Source organism: Herpailurus yagouaroundi, unplaced genomic scaffold, assembly GCF_014898765.1.
Source record: "Herpailurus yagouaroundi ecotype Mexico unplaced genomic scaffold, PumYag 186, whole genome shotgun sequence".
In the NCBI taxonomy this organism is placed as follows: Eukaryota; Metazoa; Chordata; class Mammalia; order Carnivora; family Felidae; genus Herpailurus; species Herpailurus yagouaroundi.
In genome coordinates this window covers 26,458,226-26,485,878 of record NW_024412417.1, presented here as the reverse complement: position 1 = coordinate 26,485,878, position 27,653 = coordinate 26,458,226, and the positions used below count along the sequence as shown (strand labels likewise).

Below are 27,653 nucleotides of genomic sequence, written 5' to 3'. Positions count from 1 at the left end.
GGTGACCATGGCAAATGCTGGCAAGTTAGTATCAGTAGAACATTCTTTTGATATGTATGTACACACTTCTTTAAGATTATATTTATTGCACAATTCTTCTGCCAAAAATCATGGAAAACAAGGGCAAGCATAGGTAAGAAAACAAGTCATACACAGTATCACTCCCTGGAGAACTATTGCCATTACCATTTTAGCATATTTCTTTCTAGTCTTTCTCCTTACAGAGAGGGAGCAACCCAGGTTGTTTACATATTGGCATTTATATGGTTTATAGTTTTATATATCTGCTTTTTTTAGTAGCATCTCATGAGCATTTTCCCATGCCATTTAGAGATTTTTTAGAAGCATTCTAAATGCCTTGGGGAAAATAAATTTGAGACCAGTTCAGAACGTAGATAGATGACTGTGAGTTGAGTGTGGAAGATGACTCAAAGTGCCCCATATAGGGAGGAAACATGCAAGTAGTAGGGTTTGAGGGCAGGATGGATAAAGGCAGTGTATCCCTTTATAGTGTGTAGAATCTATGGGCCTTTCCCCTGAAAATGCTCAGTAAGCACAGAGCCATGTGGATGGAAGGTAAATTTTTTAAATTGCCATCATCATATGGTTGGAAGTGGAAATCACCATTTTCCAGCTGGGGAAATTAAAGCTCAGAGAGATGAATGTATTAACTACCACCAACTTGTTGGGCAGCCATATTGAAGAGGCCACTTTTTAGAAGATGGTGTCACTATAACTTGTTGAGGCTCCCAGCACAGGTGGTTCTCAGAAAATGGTTTCAGAACGAACAGTTTTGTTTGTACACTGCAAATAGTACCTCCCCAAATTTGTTCTCTATTTTGAATATTTACTGCTTACTGCTAATGCATCTCATTCTAATTTTTGAACAACTGGAGTTTGAATTGATAGGGGATGAACTTTTTAATTCATTTTGGCAGCCCTTCTTTTTTTTGATAACTTGTACAGACTATTTTGTGTGTTATAAAAAACACTCATGAGGCCATTCTTTCTTTGTTTTACCTTAAAAATGTAGATTTAGGGGCGCCTGGGTGGCGCAGTCGGTTAAGCGTCCGACTTCAGCCAGGTCACGATCTCGCGGTCCGTGAGTTCGAGCCCCGCGTCGGGCTCTGGGCTGATGGCTCGGAGCCTGGAGCCTGTTTCCGATTCTGTGTCTCCCTCTCTCTCTGCCCCTCGCCCGTTCATGCTCTGTCTCTCTCTGTCCCAAAAATAAATAAACATTGAAAAAAAAAATTAAAAAAAAAATGTAGATTTATAGGAAAGGTAAACCAAGTGTGATTATTCTATTATGGAAATGTCTCCTGTTTCTCAAAAAATTACATAGGAATTTTGCTTTGAAACCTTACATGAAAACTTTATATTAGGGTTAAGTACTAGAGAAAGTCTTAACCTACTATGAGATCTGATGTTTTTCCCCCTTTGGATAATATAAATAACCATGTTTGCCTTGTTGCTTTGATTGTCAGGATTCTCAGAGCCAAATTTGTGTATTTTAATAAAAATATCTATGGCTTGCTTTATTTTGTTCAGGTCTCTGCCTCACCTGCAATTTCTTCTTTCTATATTCTAATTTATACTTTGCCTAGTCCCGATTTACTGATGATTTTTTGTGTTTTAAAGCAGGCTACTCCCTGTCCTTTGTGATCCATAGTAAGATATATATATAATTTCCTAATAATTGTGACCTTTCTAGTACATTAACAGCAATCATGTTTTTGAAATATTCCATTTTTTTTCCCTGAATACGTTGAGGACTTAACTTTGGGCTGGCATTAAAGTAGTGCCTGATGTATTGCTGTAAATATGACAGAGGTGTTCCCTGTCCTTATGAAAAAGCCTGTAACCTAGAATGAAATACATGATTTTCTAAATCTCCTTTGATCTTCTAACATATCATGATCTTAATTGTAGAAGAGTTAGCATTGGCCAATAGGCTGTTCTTCAAGAGAGAATTCTTCATGGTGATGGATGAGAAGGTCTATAGCCTTTGGTCCTGTCGAGGTGAATTCACTTTGTATAAATAGATCTTAGATGACATACAGTGAACTTGTGCTCTCTATTACCTGCTTACCTGCATGTGTTTTCATGACCAAGGGCATGCATATATATATTTCCATGCATACGTGTGTGTGTATGTGTATATATATATTTTCATGCATACATGTATGTGTATATATGCATGTATATGTATATATTTGTGTGTATATTATATATATATGTATATATATAAATTCTCATAACCTCAAAGAAATAGGATCTCTTGGCTGTGTTTCATGATTTGGTTAGGAGGGTAACTATATGAAATTGTTACAGGATGTACATGTTATTTTCTGTAAAGAGTCCAGTTTATTTCATAAAATACTTTTTGAGACATATTAAACCCTCAAAAAACCTGATTTCCCCTAATTTTCAGAGCTCTTACTAGTTTTAAAAGTCACCCCCCCACTTCCCTTATCTTCAGGTTGGCATTTAGAAGGAATTATTGGTCAGAATTCATAAATACTCTAAAGAAGAAATTAAACCACCCAAGGCAAATGAACTATTTAAAAAAACATTTCTGTAAGATTATAAAGAAAGGCAGTATTTTTCTTATTTCTTTTACAAATAAAACAGATTAGTTTTTAAGTAGAGTAGAATATGTATCAGGCACTTAATGTGAAAAACGAACTGTTACCAAAATCCTTAAGCATTCACAGGGGTGGCCTTAATAACAGATGTTTTAACTGAAAAAAAAAAAAAAAAGAATTAATATATGATACAGACTTGGGTGAAGAGAATATGGAAGTTTTAAGACACATGTACCCCATAGTTCTCTCCACCCAAAGTCGACTCTTATTTAAGTCTTTTTTCAAATGCACATTCTGTTTGCTTAAATCTGCATCTGCTACTGGCTTCGAACACTTCCTGCAACGTATGTGCAGCTTGGCAGAAAGTCTGATATGCAGAGGAAAGCACAGAGTAGTTGGTCTTATTAAATACTGAGGTAAATACCTTCAGAGTTCATAGCTTGTCGGTGCTTACTGGTGTCCCATGGTCCTGCTGGGAAAGAGGCTTATAATTATTTTCTTAAAAGTCCCACTTAGGTTAGCCCTCATGCTAAAACAGATAGGAAGTTTTGATGTGTTCCACTTCCCTGTCATGTTTGTTGAAATCATTGAGCTCTGCTCAGAGTTGTGGGCTTTTGTTTGCTTGCTTGCTTTAAAGCCATTTGTATCTCTTGATTGAGCTTAGTAGTTTTCTTTGCTGCCAAGAGCATGTGCTGCATCTGGTCTGTGTCCCCCTACTTGTGCTGTGTGAGTCATCTTTGATCCAAGCCACCTCTTAGTTACAAAGTAGCATTGGCATAAGTTTCAAATAGTGACATAGAATGCAGTGTTTTTAGAAGTTTGATTACGTATTTGTGATAACTACAGGCTTTGACATTTAAAAACTTTTGAAGGTAGTTTTATCACTTAACATCTTACTGGTATTGCTAAATTATTGGTTGATTTAGTGGTCAGACATGTATGAACTGTGTTTTCTCAAAACCTAGAAATTGAGTATTTCTGTTGTGTTTTGTGTGTTGTGCTTTATTGGCTCAGAAATAATTTACACTTTATGAATAAGAAGAGATGAAATTCTGTAAGTGGGTGGTTGCCTGGGCTTTGGAGTCGCAGAGTCTGAAGTCGGATTGAGTCCTGCCACTTTATAGTTTTTCTAAGAGGATTTCAGTAATGGTGATTAGCTCATTAGAGTTCCTGTGAGGAATATGGTCAGAGAACATATGTGGACCACTTAGTGGGAAGTCTGACATAATAAGTGCTCACTAAGTGCTAGTTTCTCTCCTGGGGTTTAGCTCTGCCCGTTCCCTCCAGCCTATATATATGGATATTTTTAATATAGTTCTATGACAATATATTTTAAAATAATTTGGATTCATTCGATATAGTATTAAGTCACTAAATGAGACAGTACGTCCATTAAGTTGTCTTTAATTTCTAAAGTTTAAATTAGGTTATTTTGTCGTTTCAAAGTTAATAAGACATCTATAAAACACTTTTTTTCCTCTTATTCTGACAGACATTAAACTATGCTACCTACAGATTTAACTTTCTGCTTTCAGTCATCCCAACTAGCCAACTGTGGTAGTTCTTTGTTCTTGTTTTTCACCGAGAGGTTATCTTTTAATAGGGTTCACTTCAAATAATAAAATAAAAAAGATGATTTTAAAGACAAGGGTGAGGAATTGAAGGGGAAAGAATGCTGGCTACTTATTCTGCTGAACTAAAAAGCTTCTAATCCATTCATTGTCCTTCTCAGTGATCTTCAGGAGAACTCCTATCTCAAGCTTGTTTGTTGTTTGCCGGCATAACTCCAGATATAGCATTTAAATATAAAACAACAGATTATTTTCAGTGTTTTCATACTTGGAGATAAAAACAAGAGAAAGCTTAACAAATGTGGTGGATTTTTGAAAGGAATAGTTATTGGGCAGCCTGCCTCAGTTAAGATAGTTTTAGCCCCAGGCAATTTAAAATCGACTGTTTTGCAAAGAGGATATCTGGAAAAAGTGAATATGAATATCCTGGTGCCAGACTTTGAACAGTTATTCAGTATTGTAAACCAGGCTCTCCTTTGCTTGGGAGAGGCTTAACCAATTAAGACAATTGTAAAGATTGAAGAGACTATGGGGCTCCTGGGTGGCTCAGTCAGTTAAGCAGCCGACTTCGGCTCAGGTCATGATCTCACGGTCCGTGAGTTCGAGCCCAAGTCGGGCTCTGTGCTGACAGCTCAGAGCCTGGAGCCTGTGTCAGATTCTGTGTCTCCCTCTCTCTGACCCTCCCCCGTTCATACTCTGTCTCTCTCTGTCTCAAAAATAAATAAATGTTAAAAAAAAAAAAGATTGAAGAGACTATAAAACTTCAGCTCATTTTGATAATCCTTCCAAATTTTGTAGCACTACCTCAACTGCATTTTACGTATAGCTTTTGTATTAGTAATGGGAGTTGGCTTAATGGTAGCTGTCAGTTTGTTTTTGAAATTCATTTGCTGTGCTCTGTATCTCCTCATTCTGTAAAGTGTTTGCTTTTTAAGCTAAGAATGCTTAAAAAGTTCTTTCTTAAACTTTTCACTATACAATTCTGAGCTTTCTGTTGGATATTACCGTGATTTAAAAATAGTTGTCCCCCGCCCCCCTCCAAAACAGTTTTCCTCTTTCTATTCATCTTTGGGAACTACCCGAGGAATATTTGGTTATATTAACTCAGAAGTGAGTATCATTGGATCAAATTGCTACTTGGGCTTCTTTCTGTTAAGAGAATTTTAGAACAAAAGTGAGAGCATGCCTAACCCTGGACCAATTCTACAAAGATGCCTTTAAATGCTGGTTTCTTATTTCATTGACCTGCATTAACTCTGCAGTAAGGAGTTTGTGGTATCAAGGAGCCTTATTTTTTTTCTTTTCCTTCTCTTTTTTTCCTTTTGTTTCTTCTGTTGTGATTCTCTTTGTTCTGAGGTGTGAGGCACTCCTTAAATAGGAGTGAACTTTATCTCTGCCTGGGCACATCTTGTATGCTCTCCTGTTAAAACTCCAGCCTAGTAAAGTGAGTCCAGCTGGGCATAAGAAGGCAAACATAGTTCTACCTCCCACTCACCCAGAGTCTGTGGGCTGGAACAAGGCATCATCACAGCCACTTCCCGAAAGCATGAGCTTCCTCCCCTTCCCTGTTACCTTTGTGTTGTAGCTACATTGGGTCTCTTGCGTGTGCCTTAAGCACCCACCTTGTTATGACTCCCTAGAGAAACTAGCATAGCCACAAAAGCAACAATGGCATTCACCTGGAAGGTTAGCATCTGCCGGGACCATTCTTTATTTCCTGTGTAGAATTCCCTCGCACGTCACCTTTTCACGACTTTTTCCCTCGTGTCTTTCGTAGTCCAGAGGGGTGAAAGGTGTGAGCTGGTGTGGCAGCTCAGATCAGTTGAGTGGTGGTAGCTGCCAGGAGCATGGTTTTGAGACCATTTAAAGGACGGTCTGCTTGCATTTCTTATCCCTACTTAAGTTTACCAGGGTACTTCTGCAGGGTTTGGTTTTGTGCTTTTTGAAAATGTGGGTGGGAGGAAGAGGAAAGGAAACACTGCGTGGGTGAAGGGAGATAAGAGTCACGCGTCTGTGTCAACATTAGAGGGAGGACACAGATCTAAAAGTCTGCAGAGAAAGCAATTCACTCGGCTGGCTGTGAGTTTTTTCTTGTTCCTCAGCTTGTATATAATAGAAAAAATGTCACTTAAACATTCTTTCTATTGAATCCAATGTACCTCTTTGTGTACTGCAGGCTCATGTGAGTAGTCCTGGTGAGGACTAGGCCTCAGTGTACCCAGCTTTACTTGGAAGCCCCAGCACCACCCCTGTGCTCATCTTTTCACAGATCCCTCGCAGTCCTTTTAGATCTTTCTTTCTGGGTGTGACGCCTCCAGGAGGACATTCTTTAAGTTGTGGTTTTTAATTTTTAAAGTTGAGGTAGTAAGTCCAAACCAAAATAGAGACTATCCAGAAATTTCACACAGAATAGGCCCAGAATATATTTTTTGTATAATAGTGAAATTCCGGTGCCTTGTAGGTTTTGAACAGCAGTTTTATCACTTTACCTGTCTTGTTCATACCCCTTACATTTTAATATTTATTTGCCATATTTAGGTCATGTGAAAACGCTTACGATTTTAAAAATACGTTTTTATTAGGGGCGCCTGGGTGGCTCAGTTGATTAAGTATACAACTCTTGATTTTGGTCCAGGTCATGATCTCAGGGTTTGTGAGTTTGAGCCCCTCATTGGGATCCACGCTGATGGTGCGAAGTCAGCTTGTGATTCTCTCTCCCTTTCTCTCTGCCCCTTCAATGTGTGTACTCTTTCTCAGTCTCAAAATAAATAAATACTTGTAAAAAAATAAGTTTTTGTTAGAGCTTTGCAAAATCTTGTGTGTCATGATTTTCTAAGCTATAGAATGGCAAAGTGGAAGTGGTCTCCTCACCCACCAACTCTCTCTCCCCCTGCCCCAAGTTCTACCAGCATAGAAGCTGTCTCTCCACTTCTCAGTTCTCAGAATTAAATACATTGGAGCAGTGTTAACTCTGTAGGGCTACAAGCCGCCTATTCCTCAGTCTCTTCCTAGCTAAAAGGAACACTTATTTTCATTTTTGTCCAAGGGGCTTAAAGTAGGTAAGATTCCGGATGAAGAAGGAATTTGGAGGCTTGCTACTTTCATAGAGGTTTTTTGTTTGTTTGTTTGTTTTTACCCCCTGCATCCTGAAAATACTATTATGAAAGCTATTGTATTCAGGCTATTTGGGGAGAGACTTAGTAAGATTACAGACTGCTTTTCAGAGAAATTCATTTTTAAGTATTAATGCATGCTGGAGGCTATGCTTTAGTCTATGGAAAAATTATTACTTATAATTAGCATATTCAGTGAACAATGTGGAGTCACAACATTTTCACTGTGATGAGCTCTTAGATCTTTCTGGAGATGGGAAAGTTAAGCATCAGAAAAAAGTCATTACCTGGATGGCAGGACTCCCCATGGGAAAAATCGAAGCACTGGTATGAGAACCTAGATCTCAAGATTCCAAGTCTTTTCTTTTTTTCTACTGTTGCCAATTGAATCTAATTTCTCCTTATATTGTAGCTAAATTGTACATTGACTGATATTTTGGAAGTACTGACTTAAAGAAATCATCCTATCCAGTCATGTGTTGACAATTGTCAATTGCTTGTTAGTCTCTCCCCATCTTCTCCTTGTCCCTTTAAAATGAATGGTAAATTTAGTCTGGCTCCTATTTTGTTTGTGATATTAGAACTTTTAACTGTGATTAAATCTCATTTGCCAAGTTAGTGATTTTAATTTAAAAGAGGGAATTTTAAAGCAGAGAGAGACCATAGCAGTGATTCTATGCCATATTTATGTGTTTGATATGAATCTGTTCAACTAGCTGGGAAGGAAGTCTGTTATGTGCCAGAGATACAAAAATTTAAGATAAAAGATAAATTGATATAAGATTGTCATATTTATCTCATACTTCTTCTTGAGGCCATCATATTGTATGTAAAAAGAAAAACTAAAAAACATAATTCTTGAATAATTACAAGTTGACAGCCATATTTTATCATGAGAAATAGAACTTTCCTTGAAATTAAGCAGATTTGTAATTTCTTTGCCTAGTAACAAATGTTGAAAAGTAAGATTGTGCCCATCTGAGGAAGGTTCTTTTGTATTTTATGATCCTGAATCCTGTTTGCTTTATAAAACCATAGTGCTATAACCAAGGAAATGACAAACATATAACTTTACATTTGCTAAAACCTGATTAAGAGTTTTAAAAATGAAATGATTAGATTCTGAGTTAAGCAAATATATTTATTCCACATAGTTGTGCATTCATTATAATAGAAATAGCCTGGATGGTAGGTTGACTATAAAATTTTCTCCTGTATTACCTATTTGCTACTCATTTTTGGGCTATATTGCTTTTAAAGTTTTTAATCTTTTATTATATTCTCAGTTTGCACCTATTTTTCTAATAATACTGCTTTAAGTTAGTAATGCACATTATAGTTATTAATTTGAAGGGAGTAAAAGTCTTTCAACCTTTTCATTCTACACATGGTGATTAACTTATAACTCTAATGAAAAATTAATATCTATTAGTTAACACAAAAGAACACACAAGAAAAGAGTTCTTTTTAAAATTTAGCATATGCAGCAGGGGGCACCAAATGAAGGCAAAAATGAATTCTTGTATTTTAAATCAGCTACAGCTTGTATTCTGTTCGTATTTAAATAATGTGGTAGTTAATTGTTTCCCCATTCATTTTCCTGATGATCTTAACTTCACAGTTCTAAAATCTGTGTTGAAGAAGACATTGATAACTATTCTCACTTACTAATTCAAATGAAATTTCTTAAAAACAACCAGTATAGCAAATACACAAATTGTTTTCTTAAACATTGACTATTTTTAAGAGTTTTGAGAAGGGAGTGGAAACCACATTTAATAATTTCATTTTTAGAACAAGGCATTATTATTGTGATTTTAGTAACTTTTCTACAACATGTTATTTCATCAATGAAAAAAAGAAAGCTTCGGGGATTTGAAATGATTTGAAAGCTTAAATTCATTTTCTTTATATGTGAACTGAATGAATTTTAAATCTGGAAACCTGTTCCCTGTAGCTAATAAGTTGTTGTGTAACAACTCATTTCTAAAAAGGCTTGTTTTTAATATTTGTGGCGTCATTAAATAGATTTTCTTTTACCCCCTCCTCTCTATATCGTCTAGTCCAATATCAGATGGAAATGATGCGCAGCCTTCGCCATGTCAACATTGATCATCTCCACGTGGGCTGGTATCAGTCCACATACTATGGCTCGTTCGTCACCCGAGCACTCCTGGATTCTCAGTTCAGTTACCAGCATGCCATTGAGGAATCTGTCGTTCTCATTTACGGTTAGTAGGAGTTTCCTTTATTATTCTTTTCTTCCCTTAATGTTATTACTACTATTTTTGCTTTCTGTCTTTTTGCCTCTAAGAGCAGCCTGGCAGGCCTTCTCAAGTAAATACCAACCCTGTTTCTGCAGCAGCCTCAGCAGCAGCTAAGTCTAGACAGGGTTTCCTTCTCTCTGTTTATTTTTCTTGCTATCAGAGCCCTGATGTGTACATTTTGGAATGCTGGAGTAGCTGCTTCATTTTTATTCCTCCGTCTCCCCTCCCTCATTTGAAGGGGCTGGTGGAACTCGACCAGATGTCTAACAAACCCCAATTGCTAGAGTGTCTGGCTCTGTACGTGACTGACCAATCCTAACACAGTGTGCCAAGTTTTTTTTTATACCTCTGACAGCAGCGTACAAAACCTGGACTGTTTCTTAGCACAAAGATTTTTTTCTTTTCGGCCTATTTAATGGTGTTTCCTCAAGCTCTCCAGACCAGATGTTCTGTGCTGTATCAGAACTGTAGGCAATTTAACAGCTTTATAGCCTTCCCCCTCCCCAAACACTCACAGTTTGCCATATCTGGCAGACTTGCATATAGTTTCCAGCTGAAAAGTAAATGTAACGTCCTGAGTATCTGTCAGAAAAAATACTAATGAATACGATCAATCTTATGAGCTGCCCCAAAATTGTTTCAGTATGTTAACAATTGGATTACAGTAAAGAACAAGTTGTTAAAGTGTACTTATATTGGCTGGAAACATTGCATCATCAGACCTTGATGAATTTTCCACTTGTTTCAATCTATTTTGGTTTTCATTTTATCACCTATTGCTAAAAGTTTCACTGTGTTAAGTTTCAGACAACATGAATGTTAACACAGGTTTTAGGCGAATATTGGCGTGCCGGAGCCGTTATCATGCAGCAAGTGCTAAGCTCCCTTACTCAGGGAGTATTTAAGCAGCTAGTTTTTGACAAAATTAGTTTCTCTGAAACTAAAAAGACACTTTTGTGATAGCACTTTTTTGTTGTTTTGTTTTTAGAATCTGTTTTACTAAACTTGGGCAGTGATTCTTAGGATGGATACATTTCGTTTGCAGGTTATTCATTTAAATTAGTCGACCGAACTGCACAAGTGCATGCAGTGTATTTTCATATTTAATATTCATTAGTATTTTTCTTGTCATAGGGGATGAATGTAAGGTATAGAACATATGAGATGTTTACTTTTCATCAAGAATACTTGTTCAAGCTGAGGAATAGATATGAGAATCGCTTCGTTTTGAATCCTTTATTTTTACTTCAGGGAGGAAGTTCCTCTCCCAATTACAAGTAGGACGATAGGGTTCCTACATTTTCACTTAACTATTTGCTGGTTCCAATCTGCTTCATGATGCGTTCTGATCATTTATTTTGATCTTCATTTTGCAAAGATTGTATGATAAGTGACAATGTGCCTAGAACCAGTGTCATTCAAGCACTGGTAGTAACAAAATTTCTAGTAGATTTCTTTCTCTTTTCCTTATTTGAGATCCCATAAAAACTGCCCAAGGGTCCCTCTCGCTGAAAGCATACCGACTGACTCCTAAACTGATGGAAGTTTGTAAAGAGAAGGATTTTTCTCCTGAAGCGTAAGTGTTTGGGGGCCTGTGAGGCATATGGTAAAGCATTGGCTGTTTTTTCTTTTAAGGTTTTAGTTTGCCACATTTATTGAATCCGTGGTGGTGGTGGCGTGGTAATGCTTCTGCCGTGTGGACGGTAGACGTCTTTTGCATGGCCGAGTGCCACTTGATCCCTCCCTTTCCATGTTTAAACTGTTCTGTATGGAATGTCTCGTCTGTTCTCACTATGGGTGAATTCATTTGGAGTGGGAATTAATTAGCTACTGGATTTGAGGAAATAAATGATTAATAAAGGGAGGTTAGATGAGTGACCGGCGGCTGTCAGAGTATGAGCTCTGTGTCAGGAGGACTGTGAGATGTAGGTCTTACTTTGTGAACTCCTGTTTTGTGGGGCTGGGGGTTGGGGGTGGGGAAGATACAAACAGCTTAAGGTATCCATAAGGAATGTGGGTTTTTGGAAATTTTATGGTTGATGGTATGAACAGAATTAATTAGTACAGCTGTTTTATGATCTTACATAATGGCATTGGAATATTTACATTAAAATTAAAAAAAATTCAGAATTCTTTCATTTCCTGTTAATTATGGGAATTTTGATTTCTTATTAAAGTTAGTAGCTTTAACTTCATTTAGCACAGGTAGTTTTTTTTTTTTTGCTGGTTTCCTAATAGCTTCTAAAGAAATTAAGGCAAAAAATGTTAAAAGCTAACTCATGAACAATTCCTGGGAGTGGTGGTTATAACTAAATTATGAGAAATGGCATTTTTGCTGTGTTCTGAACCATTGTATATAGGATATCCTGTGAGTGTTCTGCTAGTGGTGAATTTAGTTGTTCAGTAGGCTTTTAAAATGAACTTTCCAGCAACTCGAGTATTTCCCTTTTCTAGGGAAATGTTTTAGATATAGATTATATAGCTTTACTTCCCATGGCATTTACATTTTAGTATCAATGAAATTTTGAAGATACTTGATTACGGAGAAAAAATAGTTTATTTTGCCATGAATCTTGTTTTCTGAGCTTTATAACTCAAACTTGGATCGTTTTCAGTGTTATTCAAATCATTCGACTTATGCTGGACTCTGTGAAACTCGTTTCTCTCCTTTTTTAAAAGAGTGCTAATGAAACAGAGATCCTGGAGAGGGCCTGTAATTAGGGAAAATGTATGAAATAGTCAATTTAACACTTACTTCTGACCACCAGATTAAAGTATTTTTAACATGCTTCACAGATTGAAAAAGGGAAATATCACCTTTGAGCACATGTTTGAAGAAGTGCCGATTGTAATTAAAAATTCACATCTGATCAACGTCCTAATGTGGGAGCTTGAGAAGAAGTCAGCTGTAGCAGATAAACATGAATTGCTCAGTCTTGCTAGCAGGTAAGTGGCCCTGTCTCATGAAAAGTCCCTTTTTATCACTTTCTGCAGAAGATTCTTTCACTCAGAATTTAATCCATGAATCAAGAAAAAAATTAAGACATAACAACATGTAGTATTTATCCAGCCCTGCTAAGATCCCAGGAAAAAGGCCAAACTGATCAAATGAAAGTGTTTGAATACTAATAATTCCTATTATAAGAATGCTTTGATGCCTTTGCTGTATCATTTTTACTTTGATATGGTAAATGCCCATGGGAGAGGAGTTTGTTTGTCTGTTTGTTTCTTCTGGGGCTTAGCTTTATTTATTGTACACTGTCCTTAGAGGCTTATGGTATTATGTCTGGATATTTAATAATACTCAGGAGGAAAACAAAAATGCTTATTTGTTTTACTGGTGGCACTTGCCCTTGTTCAGATACAGACTGTATTAGTAGTGAATTTCCAGTGTGGATTTTCAACTAAAATTAGAATTTTCCAAACATGACCCTGGCTTTTGCTGTCCTAGACAGAGGTGACATCATCTCCTCCATTGTGACTCCTTTAGCTATCTAGTTGCTAGGTATTTATTGTGTTGGTAAAGTACTCACTGAGGTGTTCCAAACACATTATTTCCTTTATGGAATTAATGTTTCTTTTCCTATCATTTGTTGCTCTTAACAGAAATATAAGCGGAATCATCTATGTAGCTCCTCTTAAATGCCCTTTAAGCTTGATGTTGGTGATTGTTTTGTGGTGGGAGGGTGCTAGCAGCAGACCTGTAGGAATTAAATAGGCCAAGTAGGTACTCAATCAGTATGTATTTGTTGAATGACCACGAAGTGTGTTTTCTTAAGCACACAGTTTGTGGAACCGAAGCTCAGTTATTTTGTCGTATTTCTATAACCCCTGGTAGAAGCTTGCGCAAAAGAACATACAGACCTTGTACTTCTTTGTTATAAGACGAGTGGGATAAACCCGGGAGGACCAGAGAGCCCAGTATTCTCCATGCCCTGGAATGGATAGGACTGTGGTTGAACGGCCACTTCTATTGGATGAATCCATCATAGAGGCCACTAGAAAGCCTGTACAGAGGAAGGAGATGGAAACTGCGTGGTAAACGGAGTGTACAACCAGCTTACAAGGCTAATTTGGCACTAAAGAGTTACTGTGGACTGCAAACATATATTCAAAATAGTCCTTTAATTTGTCTCTCTTAGAAGGTCATACTTTTCTTTATTACTTTTACAAACACATTCAGCACACCTGTATTTAAAGCATTGCGCCAAGAACATTCTTTAGCATGCAAGGTTACAATTTGATACATTAAGTATATATGTAGTTACACAATAATTTTAAATTTATTATGTGAAAGCGTTTGCTCATATAATTTATGCCTTCACCCTTTCTCAAGCTTATTGAGCATACAAAACAAATATAGCCCTTTTGTGCTTTAACATTACCAGTGAGTTGGTCTGTAATGCCTGTTTATCCAGAACAGCATTTATAATAGCCAAGAAAATGCTCCCAGTTTGCCATAGCAACTAAGTTCTAGACAAATATTTTATTATAGTTTTATCTTCTGTATTTTATGTGAAATAGAGAGAGAGGTCCTTTTCTTTAAATGTGAAATTATTTAAAAGGTAAATTTATGTTCCTGTTGGAAGGGAAAAAAATGAAGCAACCCTGAGCAGTACCTGTACTAATGGACGGTTATATTCACCCAAACTGATAATACTGTTTTAACAGACTGAACTATAACCTTTGTACATCTCAAATTTTAATTTCTTTTTTTTTTTTTAATGTCTTTATTTTTGAGACAGAGAGAGATAGAGCATGAGCAGGGGAGGGGCAGACAGAGAAGGAGACTCAGAATCCAAAGCAGGCTCCAGGCTCCTAGCTATTAGCACAGAGCCTGATGCGGGGCTCGAAATCATGAACCACGAGATCATGACCTGAGCTGAAGTCGGACGCTTAACCGACTGAGCCACCCAGGCACCCCTCAGATTTTAATTTCTAACATTAATAGCATGCTGATGATAATCAGGTCAGTCGCCATGAAATTTTTTCTAAGAAACCACATCAGAAATCATGCTCTAGCAGCTCCTCAAACATTTTGCGTGGTCTTGCTTTTCACAACCCATATGTGGATACCACTTCTTTGGTTTACCTGATAATTGGTTCTAGGCTGTGAATAAAGCATACTGCATTTCCTTTCATTTAAAACAATTCTAATTTTTTTTTTTTTTTTAATTTTTTTTCAACGTTTATTTATTTTTGGGACAGAGAGAGACAGAGCATGAACGGGGGAGGGGCAGAGAGAGAGGGAGACACAGAATCGGAAACAGGCTCCAGGCTCCAGGCTCCGAGCCATCAGCCCAGAGCCCGACGCGGGGCTCGAACTCACGGACCGCGAGATCGTGACCTGGTTGAAGTCGGACGCTTAACCGACTGCGCCACCCAGGCGCCCCTCTAATTTTTAATTTTAATTTTATTGGATGGAAGTTCTGGTAATGGCTGCCTCATAACAGCCTTCATTAATTTTTAAAAATGTGTTACACAAGCCTTCAGCTTTTCACACTTGAAAAAGTAATTATGTTATTTCCTCTTTAAAAAAGTAAACGAAGGTGGGCATTATACATTAAGGATAAAGATAAATTGATACTACAGCCAGAGCAGACTACAGCATATCTCTGCATGTGTTGGTTCATATCTGTTTAAGTGAGCTGTTTTCAGTTCTTTGTTTACCTTGACAATAAAAGAAAAGGCTATATTATTGAATTTCCTAATAATACCTCCCTGGTTCAGTATTCTAGTTGAACTGGTACTGAAGAAATCCCTGTACAGTTGCTCTTGGTAATGGACCTGATTTCCTGTGAATGTTATCTGTGAAATAGTTAGATATTATTTTAATTCCTTTTGCCCTTCAAGACCTGTTGTGCAGACTTTTGAGTATTTCTTATTGGATATATTTCTGAAGAACATTGTAGTAATATAAATGATATGAAATGTTTAGAGGCCACAGATCTGTGCTTGTGTTCTTTCATGAATTACATATACTTAACAATACGTAACATTAGTGCTTTATATTAAAGACCTGTTGGGGTAGAGAGGGCGAGTTTATTCCAGTAGAATTGCTCGAATCAGTGTAGTCATTCTTCAAGATTTAAGGTGTGGGAACAAATAATAGGTCTCTCTTCATATGGCAATAACTCTCCCTTATGGTTTTCTCCAGTGTCATTACCCTTCCCGCCATCACCCAGTTAATAGGGTTTGTGGTGATCTTTCTCTTCTCTGAATTCCTTTTGCACTTAGCGTATAAATTACTTTTTTTTTTAAACAACTATTTGCATAGTTGATTGTAGCATTTCTTGTATTTGTTCTAGCTCTTTGGGCCTCAGTTCTTTCATTGGTGAAAATGGAAGGGTCAGTGCCCTCTTCCTGAGGGCTGTCCCATCCCTGTCCCTCCTGCCTTCTGGGGATCTGACTCCATTCTTCAGTTGCTCTGTGTGTTGTTTTCTGTTATTTGTTTATTTATTGACTTGTTTTTCCCATTAAAAAAAAAATTGACAATGTTCAAGTCCTCAGAAAAATGGAAAGAGTTAAATCTGATGAACACACATAAACTTTTCACCTGGATTTACCAGTGGTATATCCTCCCACATTTGCACCTGCTCTCTTTTTATCTATGTACATAAATGCATGGCTTGTTGTTTGTTTTTTGTTTTTTTTTTTGTTTTCCTGAACGATTTGAAAGAATTGCTGGCAGGGCACCTGGGTGGCTCAGTCAGCTGAGCGTCGGACTGTGGCTCAGGCCATGATCTCACAGCTTGTGGGTTTGAGCCCCACATCAGACTCTGTGCTCACAGCTCAGAGCCTGGAGTCTGCTTCAGATTCTGTGTCTCCCTCTCTCTCTCTCTCTCTCTGCCCCTCCCCTGCTCACACTCTGTCTCTCTCAAAAAAAATAAACATTAAAAAAAATTTTTTAAATAAAGAATTGCTGGCATGACTTTTAACCTCTAAATATTTGAACATACATCTCCTAAAAAGGACATTTAAACTTGTTTAAGTCTCCATCATCTTTTTTTTTTAATTAAAAAAAAATTTTTTTTCTTTTTTTTTTAACATTTATTCATTTTTGAAAGACAGAGAGTATGAGCGGGGCAGGGACAGACAGAGAGGGAGACGCAGAATCTGAAGCAGGCTCCAGTCTCTGAGCTGTCAGCACAGACCCTGACGCAGGGCTCGAATCCACGAACTGTGAGATCATGACCTGAGCTGAAGTTGGACGCTTAACCAACTGAGCCACCCAGGCGCCCCTAGGTGTCCATTATCTTAAGAAACAAAATTACAAAAAGAATGCTTTTTGACGTCATACCAGTATTATCCATTTCCTTTCACCTGTTGCTTCATACTCACTTGTTTTTATAGTCCTACTTAGTGTTCCATCTGTTCTTTGTTGTCAGAGCTGTCACTGAAGTCACAGAGGACTTCATCACTGTATTACTGGAGATTGTGGACACTTAAGTATTTTGTATGTTGATGTCCCCTTCTTCCTGAAATACTTTCTTGGAGCCTCTGAAACTACAACTGTTCTAGGTTACTTCTCATTCTCCACAGTGAGCCCTCTTTGCTCATCCCTAAATTTCAGTGTTCTTCAGGGTCTGTCTTCCCCTTTGTGCACTCCTGGGGTGATTTCATTTTATTTCTGCGTCTTTTGCTACCTTAGGCCAGGGCCTCATTATTTCTATTCCTGATTACTTTCGCAGTCTCTTAACTTCCTGCAAAACTTCCTATTCCTCTTTCATTGTAGTAATCTTGCTAAATGCAAATTGTACTCTCTTGTTACTCCTTTGCTCAACTTTCTGGCTGGTTCCCCATTGGCCTTAGAATAGAATCCAAACGTACAGTCCTTGCTTCCAAGACTGTGCTGTGACCCTTGTCTGCCTCTTAGTTTCACTGCTCTCTTTTCCCAATCTTGCCCTCAGTGCAGTTCTTCAGAGGCGTCATGCTTTTCATGCCAGAGTGTCTGAACATGTTGCCTGTGCCCAGTATCTTCAGTGTCCCTTCCTGCCTTCCTTGTCTCCAACTCCTCTTCAAAAATTCAAAATTCAATTGTCACATTATCTGGAAAGTCTCATCTCCTCCTACCAGACTATCTTGTATGCTTCTGTTACATCCCTGTGTGGTGTTTATCTGTTTACATTCCTGTCTTCTCACTAGGATGGGTGGAGAGCAACAATGTCTTTTACAGTTCAATACACAGCATCTGACAGGGTGACTGGCAAAATATGTATGTACTCAATAGTGTGTATTGAAAGAGTACATTTAGATGACAGAGTATTGTTAAATTTTAATCTTGACTGTATTTGGAACACAGTGTGACTGTATAATCAGTGGATGTGGACTAAGTACTCGGAGGAAAAAATGAATTAATTACTCACCTTGACCATTGGCCTAGACATTTAATTAGAGGTGACTTAGAATCAAGCTGTTAACTAATTAGAAGAAAACAGAAACAAATACTTACCTTGTTTCCAAAGAATAAGAAATATTTTAAAATTAAAAATGATTCATGAAATTAAAATGGGCTAAGATAAATATGAAATAAAATTTAATTTGATAAAAACACTTTTGCAAAAAAGTGAAACATTTGGGTGTTTTGAAAAAGCGTCATTAGGTCAACTGGGCTAAGGTTATGTAGGTAGTTCCAGACCTGGGATTAGAAGGTAAATTTATTTACACACACACACACACACACACACACACACACACACACACACACACACCAGTTCTGTGTTCTTTCATTTAGGACAGAGCCAAAACTTGGTAAAAAGAATTCAATATATCATGGCTTTTGCTATATTCGCCATGTTGTGCAAACATTTACTACTAATTCCAAATCATTTTCATCACCCCAAATAGTATCCATTAAGCAGTCATGTCACCCCTCCTTTTCCCATGCTCTGGCAGCCACTCATTATTTTCTGTCTCTATGGATTTCTTTATTCTGTACATTTCATGTAAATGGAACCATATAGCGAGAGGCCTTTTGTATCTAGGTTCTTTTACATGGTATATTGTTTTTAAGGTTTATGCATGTATCTGGACTTCATTCATTTTATGGCTCAATAGTATTCCATTGTATGGACATACCACAACTTATCCATTCACGTTTTGATAGACATTTGGTTTTTTTCCCACCTTTTGGCTTTTATGAATAATACAACTATTAACATACGTGCACAGTCTTCTGTGTGAGCTTATGTTTTTAGTTCTCTTGAATAAATATACCTATGAGTGGAATTGCTGGGTCATATGGTAACTTTTAACTTTTTGAGGAACCACCAAACTGTTTCCCATAGCAGCTGTACCACTTTACCTTTCCACCACAGTCTATGGGTGTTCCAGTTTCTCTACATCTTTGTCAACACACCACAATAGACTCTTTAACTAATCTCCTGGTTTGTACCCTCCAGTCTGTTCTCTGCATAGCAGCCAGAGTGGTCATTTTAAGATTTAAGGCAAAATACATCACAAACATGAACAACTCAAGGGCATCATTTAATTGGTGTTGAGGGGTCTCATTCACTTTAACTGTCATTAGTGTTTTGTGGTGCAGCTGATCACTTCCCGTGTGGGCTTGTCTGACGTCTGTGTTCCAGCCACGGCTGAGACCTCCTCTTTTTGTTGGCCTCGTTCTTGTGCATCACAGGCATTCAGCACTGATGCTGTCTTCTCCAGGAAGACTTTTGTTTGGCTGATTCCTTCTGATCGTTTGCTTTCAGCCTGTCATCTCCTCAAAGGGATAGTGCAACCATACTATCCAAAGTGTCTCTACCTTCCCTTCCCCGCTTCCCCACACCTAATCATTTGTAGGCTCAGTGAAGATAGAGACCGTGAATGTCTCATTCATCATTGTCTCTATTTGCTAACACTGAAGTCAGAACATAATAGATGCTTAGTAAATACTTGTTTGAAATGAATGAGTGAATACTATTTGTTAACTAGTTATTTTTAGAGTATGTGTATGCAGTAGTAGGCTTTACCATGGTAGGAGTTAGTTGCAGGCAGAAATCAATGAATATGGTGGTCATTTTACAAATCATGAGCATCATTTTCTAAGATGATTTTGGTAAATTAGCTGCAGTAGAAATTTCTGGAGAGGAAAAGAAGTGTGAATGACTGTACTACACATTCTAGGGAGGGCAAGGGGAAAGGAGCCCTCTTTCTTTCCTCATGTAGCTTTACAGAATAAATGCTGTTCTTTTAGAACCTGCTGGATAGAGAAATCATGTACCAGAAGTCTTAGTGTGTTTGCATGGTTCTTCCTTTCCATGCGTCCTGATTTAAATGCTCTGGAACACAGTTGGGAAGGGGGTGGTGCTAAGGGAAAAGGTGCAGGAGTGCTGAGCTTAGGTTAAACTTGGTTGTTCAGGAAATAAACATTATAGATATCCTGCTAGATATGTTTAACAGCTTCTACTCTGATATATGTGTGCTCTGACAGTAAGAAACTGAGCTATTTCAGGTGCTCTGGTGGTTACAGTGTGAGTTCAATATGAAAAGTTTAATAACAAGCTGATTCACATTCTTTCCTGGACCCTTGTTATGTGTATGTGTGCTCTCATTCTTTTAGCAAATAGCAGCGCAGTTTAATATCTCAGAAGTGTTTAGAGCAGTGGCAGAGCTATAACTTTAAAGTATGACATGCCAGTATATTTACTTTACATTTCAGCAATCATTTGGGGAAGAATCTACAGTTGCTGATGGACAGAGTGGATGAAATGAGCCAAGATATAGTTAAATATAACACATACATGAGGAACACGAGTAAACAGCAGCAGCAGAAACATCAGGTTGGTGTTATGGAAAAATTCAACAGACATGGAATTCATTCCTAAGTATGGTGCTTTAAGAGTTATATTCAAAACTATCGAAATTATATTTGATAACGCATTGACTATTAGCTGGTAACTATATCATATTTAAAAGGGTTATTCTTTATATAGTATGTTCCTCACATATTATTTCTAAGTTGTACTTTAAAATACCTGTCTTAAATAATGCTGGTGTATTAAGCTCAGATTGTGATGACAGTGTTATGCAAATAAGAGATACATTTATTGAGAAAATCAGAGGCAGGAGAGATTCTGGAGTGTCACAGCTCATTTCTTTACTAACTATAATTGGTTTGGTAGTGGCTCATTGCAGCATAGTTAGCAATCTTCAGTTCATTTGAAAAACTGAGCAATTGTGATTAAGAGCAAGCAATTTTGATAGGAAATAATAGACCAACCACTGTGAAATAGATAGTATAATACAGATAAAAACCCTAGAACTACCTGAATATTCTCACATGCACATACACACTGCTGTGGCCATTTAGCCTTTTCTTTATTACTGTTGCTTGAAGGCCACATGATTCTCACAGTTCCTGGAATATTGTTTTTAGGACTGTATTGTTCTGAGGAGTTCTTATAGCACTTGATTCATAGATAAGTTGATTCCAGAATGTTCATCTGTGAAAGTGTTTGTATGTGACTACTGTGTTTTCATTAAAATGCACTTGAAACTTGGTGTTGTTAACTGTGTAATTCTCAGCACAAGTATAACTAAGGGGTTCTGAGAATATTACACTCAAACTTTTTTTTAATATCAGTTGTTCATATATAGTGAAATTTAAGTACTTTGTTTCTATTGTACTTAGAATTTTAAAAACACATACAAATCTATCAAGTATATACCTTTTAAAAGAAAAGATGATGGGTAGTAAAAATGGCGATGGTGAAACACTTACAAAGGGTAGCAGGGGACGACGACAGCAGAAAGACCTAGCATGATTCTGTCCTCCTGCTGATGCTTCCTGTAGGTGAAGGTTGCAGCCTGGAGTATCAAATTGTGAGACCGTTGATTCTGGAAACCAGTCTTACAGATATTTTTTACAATTCTAATATGTCTTAAAACTTTGCACTTGATGCTTATTTGTACCACCACCACCATTCATAACCCTTTTTAGATTTGTCTGACTTCTCTCAAATCCCCTAATGAGTATAGAAATCTTTGCAAAGGAAGGTACTCCCCCTTTTTAAGAATCCAACGACCTAAACTTTTTACTGGCCCACCTTGGTTTTCATTACCTGACATTTTAAGGGCTACGTGTGGGATATTTTCCCTCTGCTGTTGTAAGCAACCCACAAGTGTTACCTCTTGATTATAATTTGCTCTGTGAGTTTGTAGTTAAGCCATACCTTTAGATGTATCTTCACCTTCTCTTCAGAGAATCACAGGAATCTTCGTTTGGAAAGTTTCTGAAGCGTTATCTAAGCTAATATTCATTCTTAGCTATAGGGCTAACAGCACAGCTGATCAGTAGAAGTGCTTACTACTGTAATAATAGCAGTGATGATGTTACAGTATTAACATCATCAGCATTATTGTTGTTTTGGTCAGTAGGGGTAAAGTTGAAAAAATTCCCCAATGTGATAGTTGATTCCTTTACTTACTACAGTTAAGATAAATGTTACTTGTAACGCCGTCATTTACCCTATTGTCATAAATGGTAAAATCACTCCCCTTCACTCACCAATTATGAACTTCTTTATCTTTTAAGCCCCCAGTTTCCTACATAACCAGTTTGCTTTTTGCATATCATTATAGACTCTCAGAGCGACACTTGAGTTTCCAACAAAGGCATTTTCTTTATTGCCATATTCATTAGCTTCTTAGAAGCAGGAGTTACCATGGGTTACCATTTTTAAAACTGAAGTTTGAATTCAGAGCAATGGAGTTTTGCTGATCGCGTAATTGACAATGGGTCTCTTTTTCTCCTCAGGTAGGGACAAATAAGCAAATAATTTCTCCTCTGAATTTTAGTATCAGCAGCGTCGCCAGCAGGAGAACATGCAGCGCCAGAGTCGAGGGGAGCCCCCACTGCCTGAGGAGGATCTGTCCAAGCTCTTCAAGCCACCCCAGCCTCCAGCCAGGATGGATTCTCTGCTCATTGCAGGTACTGTCAGCTGGTGCAAAACATGGCTACTCTTCTCTCTTCCTTAGGAAGCAGGAGACAAGATCTATAAACAGAAAAATACATCATAAAAGCTAGTGTATTTAAAATGGTTGAATGATGAATTTGAATCTAGCACATATACTCTCTGAAACTTATGAACATGTCAGTCTTTGTTATTTCTAAGTTTCTTTCTGCACTTCACTCCTTGTTTAAGCATTTTTTGAGATGGCATTATAAACTTTCTAAAGTGGAAAGGTTTTATTTGAGTCATCTTTCATAGAAACCAAGAAAAAAAATGTTTACCTTCTCATAATGCAGAAGATCATTTAACTCGAGCTGCTTACTTTTCATGTTCCAGTCCAGCACTGAGCCCATGTCTGTTTGTGTGTGTTTGAATTGAAAAGGATTTCCCTTAACTTTGCTGTTGTAGCAACATGAATGCAATTCTGGATGTACTTTGTGTGGATGTACTTAACCATTTAACACTGCCTTTCAGTGGTTGGTGGAGTCTTGTGTCCTTTGCTAGGACTTGATTGTGCTCTTATTTAGCCATGATAACCTGATTTCTGTGTAAATGCTGTTAAATACTGTTTGATTCGATCAGCTAGTTGCCTGTGAGAGATGTATTTGAGTAAAAATCCTACTCAAAAGACGATCTTCCACAATTTATTAATTCTGTTGGTACATTTTCAGTGTGGGGGGATATTCCAAATTCCTTAAGATTTTCTAGAATACATATAAGTTAAATTTGGGAAACTGGGACACGTTTTCCTTACTTAAGGTCCAATTCAAGCAGAGTTGTATTTATTATATTTTCAAAACACATTGCACAAATGTTGCATTAGATTAGATCATTAATTCTAAGACTTAAAGAGCAGTGATGTATTTCTTTCTTCACATGGGCTCTCTGCTTCTGCTCTATCTTGGGTTAGAAGAGGAAGAAACCCTTAGTATTTCCAGAGCACAGACTGAAAACTACTGTACTTGTTCATATCTGGGTCAGGTAGGTCCATTTAATTTGCAGTTCTGTGATTTGGTATCTGGATCTCTTTTGTGCCTGGCTAAGGAGAGCCAGTGCTGTTTTCTCACTTGTCTTAGTACAACGTGCGTCTGATCAACATCGTCAGTACCTTTTGATTGATAGCTAATATGTACTTAACTGCTGTTTTTCTTCATTCTCCGTGCAACCAGGAGTGGAAGATAGCCTATTTTCAAAAGAACTTACATTCTTCATTATAAGGATATGGACAAATGGAATTGATTCTTATAAACTCTTGATTCAGAACAAAACAAAACAAAACAAAACAAAACTCTGATGATCCTGCATTCTGATTTTCTTGCTTGACTAGTGTTTTAGGTCATTATAATTTATGGAACATTGTGACTCTCTTTCTCACTTTCCCAAATGCACAGGCCAGATTAACACTTACTGCCAGAACATCAAGGAGTTCACTGCCCAAAATTTAGGCAAACTCTTCATGGCCCAGGCTCTTCAGGAATACAACAACTGAGAAAAGGAAGTTTCCAGAAAAGGAGTTAACGTGGACTCTTGAGATCACATTGGGGCACTTCTTGGAAGAAATACACTTGCATATTGAAGTCTTTCCAGCTAATAATAAAATAATAAAACAACCTTGACTGCCTGCTCATTTGATTTTAGACATATCTAGCCTTTTATTTTTGTTTTGCTTATGCTGTTTGTCTCCAAAAGATAAAACAGATTTGATCAGAAGCTTCATCAGGCTCAGACCTGCAGGCTCCGTCACCTTTTCTACTACCTCTGAGGTGCCACATTTCAACATAGAGTCCGGTACTGCTTGTCCCAACTCCTGACCCAGAGGCCCTGGCACACTGTGAATTCTTGTGCTTCATTCTACCAAATTGGTGCCCCTGGAAGGCCAGGCCTTGTGTGCTTGCCCAGGCAGCCCTCACCCCCAAGCCTCAAACTGCTGGGCGTGCATCTTTATTGGTCTGTCGTTTCGTTTCCACAGGTGATGGTCTGCCAGTACCATTAATGCCAGGTCATTAATTGGCCACTAGAATTAAGGGAAAAAAAAATCACCAAAGGAACCGTATTTTGTATGAAAAAGAAATTCATTCTGTGTATTTATTTTTTGTTTAGGACTTCATGTTTATCTTTCCATACCATGAAGTATAATTCTGCTGACATGGTGTTTTATAAGTGGGGAAAGAAGAATTGGAAGAACAGTACTCCATGGGGGGAGGGGAGCTTTTAATCTCAGATTTGAAAGATAATCAGAAATCCTGCTGTGTGTAACACCAAAATCCGTGAGGGGTACAACTGGTGGAAGTGTGCCTGTGAGACTCTGTTTAGCGATTTTCATCTTGAAGACATGGCGCATAGGAAGATGATCAGAGAGAACGGGTTAGGGATAAGGAGAGTTGAGAAGTCTTTTTTTTTTTTTTTTTTCCCCTGGCAGCATTGTTCTGGAGGTACTGCTGAGGCTCTGGGAGCAGGCAGCTGGATGGAAACCTGACCTTTTTCCCTCTGGGGTGTACTTAAACAAGTTGCTTAACCTCCATGTGCTTCACTTTCCTCATCCAAACAAGATGTGAAAAGGGGACAGGCATATTGCCCTGTGGGTGGGTGTGAATATTGAAGAAATTTACCGAAGATTCGGGTGAAGTGCACAGAATGTTCAGTGGTTGGTACGTAGTGGAGGCTCAGTATGGACTGTGATGACGGATGTACTCTCAAGTTCTCTGTTTGGGATGTTGGGTTGTTAGCAGGCCCTTGCTTTTAAAAAGCTGTGGCCCTTGAACATTCTAGAATTCAGGTACTTGCTCACATGAATTAATTTTTCTAGGATAAATTCCTAGAAGTGGACCTGCTGGTCAAAGATTATGTAAAATTCTAAGGCTTTTTAACTGTATTGCCAAATTACCTTCAAGCAGTTTGCACTCCTACCCATGCTGCTGCCTGATTGGAGTCAACCTGTACTTGAGTGTGGTCATATTAGATAGAGGAGAGGTACTGACAAACAAAACTGGTCCTGGTCTCTGTCCTTGTGGATTGTATACTCTGTTGGTTTATTTCCTTGCATTCAAGTTGCCCAGATTTGGAATTCTATTGTGAGTTAAACAAAGCACCCTTGAAGTATCAAAGAGCAAACTAAAAGGAAAGTCCTTTCAAACATAAACTTAATTACATGGTGTAAGATTAATGTAACAGGATTCAATTATATGCTTTAAAGGTGTGGTTATTTCTTACATTCCATATGATTATTTCGATACACATAACTGAGAGTAACACATAACTCAGAGTAACACACTTAATGGAAGATTTCAGTAGTTTTCGGGTTAGGAATTACTGTAGTGGGAAAAACTGTTTAGGGAAACATGTCAATGGAAATTAAATCTGCACAGTATGTAGTGTTAAGGAAGAGCTTCTGTTCGGCATTTGATTTGAGTGCTATATTCTGACATTTTTCAGGAACAAATACGTATGGTTCATCTTCTATAAATATTTGCAGTTTCTTCACGTTGAAATGAGAAAAGCTCATAAACTGACTACCGGGTCTAATAAATCATTCACTTACCCAAGAACAAAAAGACAGAAAAAGCTAGCATGTTAATCTAATGGAAAATTAAATGTGACAAATCAAAAAAGTAAAATATACCTGAATTTGACCCCATAATCATTGATAATGCTTTGTAAGGTTCAAGTAGATGTAGGACTATTTTTAATTGAAAATACCTGAGAGAATGAGTCTTTACCCTCCCCCAGATACCTTGTTTTTTAAAATACCGAGGTAAACGAAAATAACCTTTTCCTCCATTTTTGGAAGCTTGGAAATTCAGATGTGGTTATCTAATGTTAATTTAATTATTATTTTTTTTAAATTTCAAATTTTAATGTTTTCTAAAATGTTTCTATGTTGTTCACACTGTGTTTTTGTAACACAGTCTTTGGAAAACCTAATTGAAACCTTCACTTTCAAACCATACTGGCATTGAATGCTGGAGTGGATGTTGGAGTGTTGTGAGAGAATTATTTGAATTTTAAACTCCATTTTATAGCAAACATTTTCTCATTCATATTAGATGTATACCATTTATTAATTTTTTCCCTTAATCTCATTGGGCGTCTTTTTCTATGATCTATCATAGAAATGGGGCAAGGGTGTTTAAAGAGAAAATACTAAACTGGGGTCAAGCCAGATGGTTGTAGGGCTTATTTTAGCAAATGACTCAAGCGCCCATCTGTAGAAAACATGATCAAGTCGTCAGTGCCTTGGACAGTGCTTTGGTCCTTCTCAACAGAGGATTCCTTGTGTTGTGACAGTGGTTAGTAGATAAGTAGGGGAAGAATGAAGATCCTGAGCCTCTTAAATTAATGTTTACAAAGATGAGAGAAAAGCAGTGGGTGGTTTCTGCATCCCGTAGTCTAAGACTGCGCAGTGGGAAAGTTAGAAGTGGCTTACTGTGTGGTGACTTCCAAATTAGAATCTGAACCTCTTTGCATGGATTGGAACAGGGATATTCCAGATTCTTGAGACAGGGAGGGAGAGACTGGGGAGCCAGAGCTACCAGGAAATTACAGTTTGCTGGAGCAGACAGCTGTGGCCTGATACCCATTGACTTGAGCTTTCTTTTTACGTAGAAAAAAAAAAAAAGCCTGGTTGGCCTTACAGTAGAATACATACATAATGGCTATACCAAAAGTTCAGTAGTGATTTTAGGGATAAAAATCCTGCAAGCAGAAATGGTTTCCAAGAGCCACCGCTACCAGTTTGGGGAGTTTGGGCCAATCCATAGGGGTTTGAGCTGTCCTAGACAATTCTTTGATTACCTGTATTCTTATTCTCAGAGGCTGTTAAGCCCTCGCATCTGCTGTCACATGATCAGTTTATTAGCGTCACAATTTGATTCAGTACGACTGATAATATCATTTGGATTTTCTTACAACTGTGGGTTAGGCAACTCATTTTCAATTATTTGATTGAATTGATGGCAAGCAGTCTACTAAAGATAGGATGTAGCCTCAGAGTCTTACTAATTTAAGTATCTCCTGGAACATTCGTGAATTGAGGGGATAGTAGATAGGGTACTGAATCCATCCTTACAGTAGGGCTTGCTGGAAGCCCTTTTCAGTAGGTTGCAGATACATACTTCGTTTTCTTTCTAAGTGTATCTTCTCCTTCAGGGGAGAAAAAAAAAAAAAA

General features: G+C 37.7%; 1 protein-coding gene across 1 annotated transcript in view; it reads left to right on the top strand.

Annotated features, from left to right (window-relative positions):
- Positions 1-24,103, top strand: part of EIF3H (eukaryotic translation initiation factor 3 subunit H) — a 101,128-nt gene extending 77,025 nt beyond the window's left edge. Inside the window, exons 3-8 of the mRNA XM_040494281.1 lie at positions 9,333-9,500; positions 11,013-11,112; positions 12,333-12,482; positions 20,197-20,317; positions 22,335-22,467; positions 23,881-24,103. Of these exons, the coding sequence (XP_040350215.1) occupies positions 9,333-9,500; positions 11,013-11,112; positions 12,333-12,482; positions 20,197-20,317; positions 22,335-22,467; positions 23,881-23,978 (770 nt within the window). The 3' untranslated portion in view covers positions 23,979-24,103. The remainder of the gene's footprint in view (positions 1-9,332; positions 9,501-11,012; positions 11,113-12,332; positions 12,483-20,196; positions 20,318-22,334; positions 22,468-23,880) is intronic.
- Positions 24,104-27,653: the final 3,550 nt, after the last annotated feature.